The sequence below is a fragment of the Anoplophora glabripennis genome, unplaced genomic scaffold (assembly GCF_000390285.2).
Source record: "Anoplophora glabripennis isolate ALB-LARVAE unplaced genomic scaffold, Agla_2.0 scaffold946, whole genome shotgun sequence".
In the NCBI taxonomy this organism is placed as follows: domain Eukaryota; kingdom Metazoa; phylum Arthropoda; class Insecta; order Coleoptera; family Cerambycidae; genus Anoplophora; species Anoplophora glabripennis.
Genome location: NW_019417116.1, coordinates 46,107 through 49,109, shown reverse-complemented (window position 1 = coordinate 49,109; position 3,003 = coordinate 46,107). Strand labels below are relative to the sequence as shown.

General features: G+C 38.8%; 1 protein-coding gene across 1 annotated transcript; it reads left to right on the top strand.

Moving 5' to 3' along the window:
* Nucleotides 1-504: 504 nt before the first annotated feature.
* LOC108912761 lies at nucleotides 505-2,373 on the top strand. Its single transcript, XM_018718140.1, has 3 exons — nucleotides 505-515; nucleotides 750-2,064; nucleotides 2,113-2,373. Exons 1-3 carry the CDS (start codon nucleotides 505-507, stop codon nucleotides 2,371-2,373), a joined length of 1,587 nt encoding a protein of 528 aa, XP_018573656.1.
* The last annotated feature ends 630 nt before the right edge of the window (nucleotides 2,374-3,003 follow it).

The following is a 3,003-nucleotide window of genomic DNA, read 5'->3' as shown; positions in this document are numbered from 1 at the left end:
AATTATAATTCTCAATATTCATATCATCTTGTATGTACAGTGTTCTACAAACGCTGCAACTTATTGCATAGAAAACTAAAATGAGTAGTAAAAACATTTTTTTTTTTGACTTAAAAGTTGTTTACCAAACTACTAATGTTTGTTAATATATGAGTAGCTCAAAGAAACATATCACTTTTATACATTTTTTAAATCTTCCCCCTCTTAAAATTAAAAAAATAAAACAACACATTTTCTTTTAACTACTTTTATTAATATTACTTTTATACCATATATTTAAGGGAAAGTTGCCAAATTTGGACCACCACCTTCATTGGATCAGCCCGATATTTTTAGTATGGAGCATATATTTGCAACGCCACCTGCACTCACAGCATCTGAGACAATAACACTTGCGAATGCATCAGTGTTCTGTTACCAAGCAGATGTATCGTATCGATGCCACACGAAATTCGATTTCGCGCGTTCCTGATGTAATATTGTGACATCGTCGCTAAAGAAATCATGGAAAAACGGTAAGTCGTATCGCAAATCTCATTGCAGTAGTCGAAAGCTTGTTTGTTTCCCCTTCTTTGGAGTGCATTGTGTGGCTGTTTGGGTTATGTGCTCCTTTTACACGCATAGACAAAATACAAAAACTGCCGGTTGCCTAAATTGGACCGCACGAGGGTTCCTCATTTGGACTGGTCCAATTTAGGAAACTGATCTGTTTAGAACTAATTTTAATTCTGTTTCTTTGCGGTTTGCAGAGGAAAATACGGAAAGTGGTCTGAAAATGAACTCCAGTTGGCTGTCGACGCATTCAGGAGGGGTGGCATTGGGCTAAACGAATGTGCAAAGGTGTATCATATTCCCAAGGCTACTTTAAAGCGACATATTGAAAATAAGAACAAAATAGCTAATGCCGGCACTAAGAAATTTGGCAAAGGCACAATTTTGCCAAAAGACGTAGAAGAGGAACTTGTGAAGCATATAATAAAATTGGAGGAGATGATGTTTGGCTTGACCATTACGGATATAAGAAAACTTGCGTTTGAAATCGCAGCAAAAAATAATATCGCACATAAGTTCAGTATGCAAAAGGGTCTTGCGGGTAAAAAATGGTACTATGCATTCATGCGGCGTCATCCAACTTTGACCTTAAGGCAGCCCGAATCAACGTCGATAGCCAGAGCCAGAGGGTTCAACAGGCAAAATGTTTATCACTTTTTTGATATACTCGAAAGGATCAATGTCGAAAATAAATTAGACGCCACCAGAATCTACAACGTCGATGAGAGTGGCTTCTCAACAGTACAAAAGAAATCGCAGAAAATAATTGGACTAAAGGGAAAGAAGCAAATAGGGGCCATTGCAAGTGGGGAACGTGGTGTGAATACCACAATGGTTTGCTGTGTCAGTGCAGCGGGTCAATTCATTCCACCTATGCTGATTTTCAAGCGTATGATAATGTCTCCTGAGCTCAAAGTAGGTGCACCTCCTGGCAGTTTAGTCGAAATATCTGGAAGCGGTTATATAAATTCCGAACTTTTTTGTAAATGGCTGCAACATTTCATCAGTGTGGTGAAGCCAAATGAAGAGATGAAGGTTCTTCTGTTACTGGACGGCCATTCCACTCACAGTAAAAATCTGGACGCGTTGATGCTAGCGCGTGAAAATGGAGTAATTTTACTTCAACTACCTGGACACACGACACATCGGCTCCAACCGCTCGATGTTTTTTTTTTTAAGCCAATGGAAACTTATTACACCCAGGCGATGGAACGTTGGTTAAGAACCAACCCTGGAATGAAAGTAACACAGTTCCAGGTATCGGAACTGCTCTCTGAAGCTTATGGTAAAGCAGCGTGTATTCAGACCGCTGTAAATGGATTTAAAGCAGCTGGAATTTGGCCTATTGATAGGGGTGTTTTTGCCGACCACCAGTTTGCTGCAGCAGATAATCTTTGTCAAGAAGAGCAACCAATGGAGGATGCAGAAATCAATGGTGATGGGAGCGAAGAAAATCGAGAAGACAATCCACTTGAATCCTTAATAAATGAAAGAAGAGCAAGGGCGAATAAGGCGAAAAGAAATTTAGGATGCAGCATGTAAGGAAGCTTTATTGACCAGGGACCCTCTACATCAGGCACTAATCGGAACGCAACCAACGATGAAGTGAAGAAGTCGTCGTTAAATGTGTCTATCGAAGAACTCTCTCCAGTTCCAGTTCCCACCAAAACTCAAAGGTTGTCGAAAGGAGCTCAAAAGGCAGAAGAATTAACCAGTACCCCTTACAAGGACAACTTGATTGTTGTTAAGGAGAAAACGGCAAGAAGGAAAGGAAAACAACAAAAAAACCTCTTGGTTCTGTCCTTTGTGCAAGGCAAATGAGAAGAAGGACATGATCCAGTGTATGCAGTGTGATGTGTGGGTTCACGCGGAATGCGCCAATGTCAGTCCTCTTCGGAAAATATATTACTGTCAACAATGTTTGGGTTATACCTACTAATGAATAAAACACGTTTTTGCACTTGTTTTTGTACTCTTGTTTTACGGTCCAATTTAGGATACCTCCGGTTCAATTTCGGCAACCAGTTTCCTAAATTGTACCAGTTGCAAAAAGTTTTTCAAAAACGGATATTGAATTGTAAAATACCATTTTCACTGCTACTTTGCGTTAAATAGTTTAGAGAAGAACTATACTTTATGTTTCTGACCTCCGAACCCGAATATTTTGCATCCATACGGAGATATTTAACAAAAACCGAAAACTGGTCCAAATTTGGCAACCTTCCCCTAATATAATAGCATTTTCATAAGCACAAGCTAGATCGTTAAAAAGATGATTTTTACAATGGTAATGGTAGGTTTTAATATCACTCCAATCACAAGACAAGGATCCATAAATTTGTTTTCTTAAGGTTTTAAAACTTGGACAATTGAGTTCCTCTACATTAATTATATGGTTGGAAATGAATTTACTTAAAACATTTTTTTTGCTCAGTCCTTTAACGATTACAT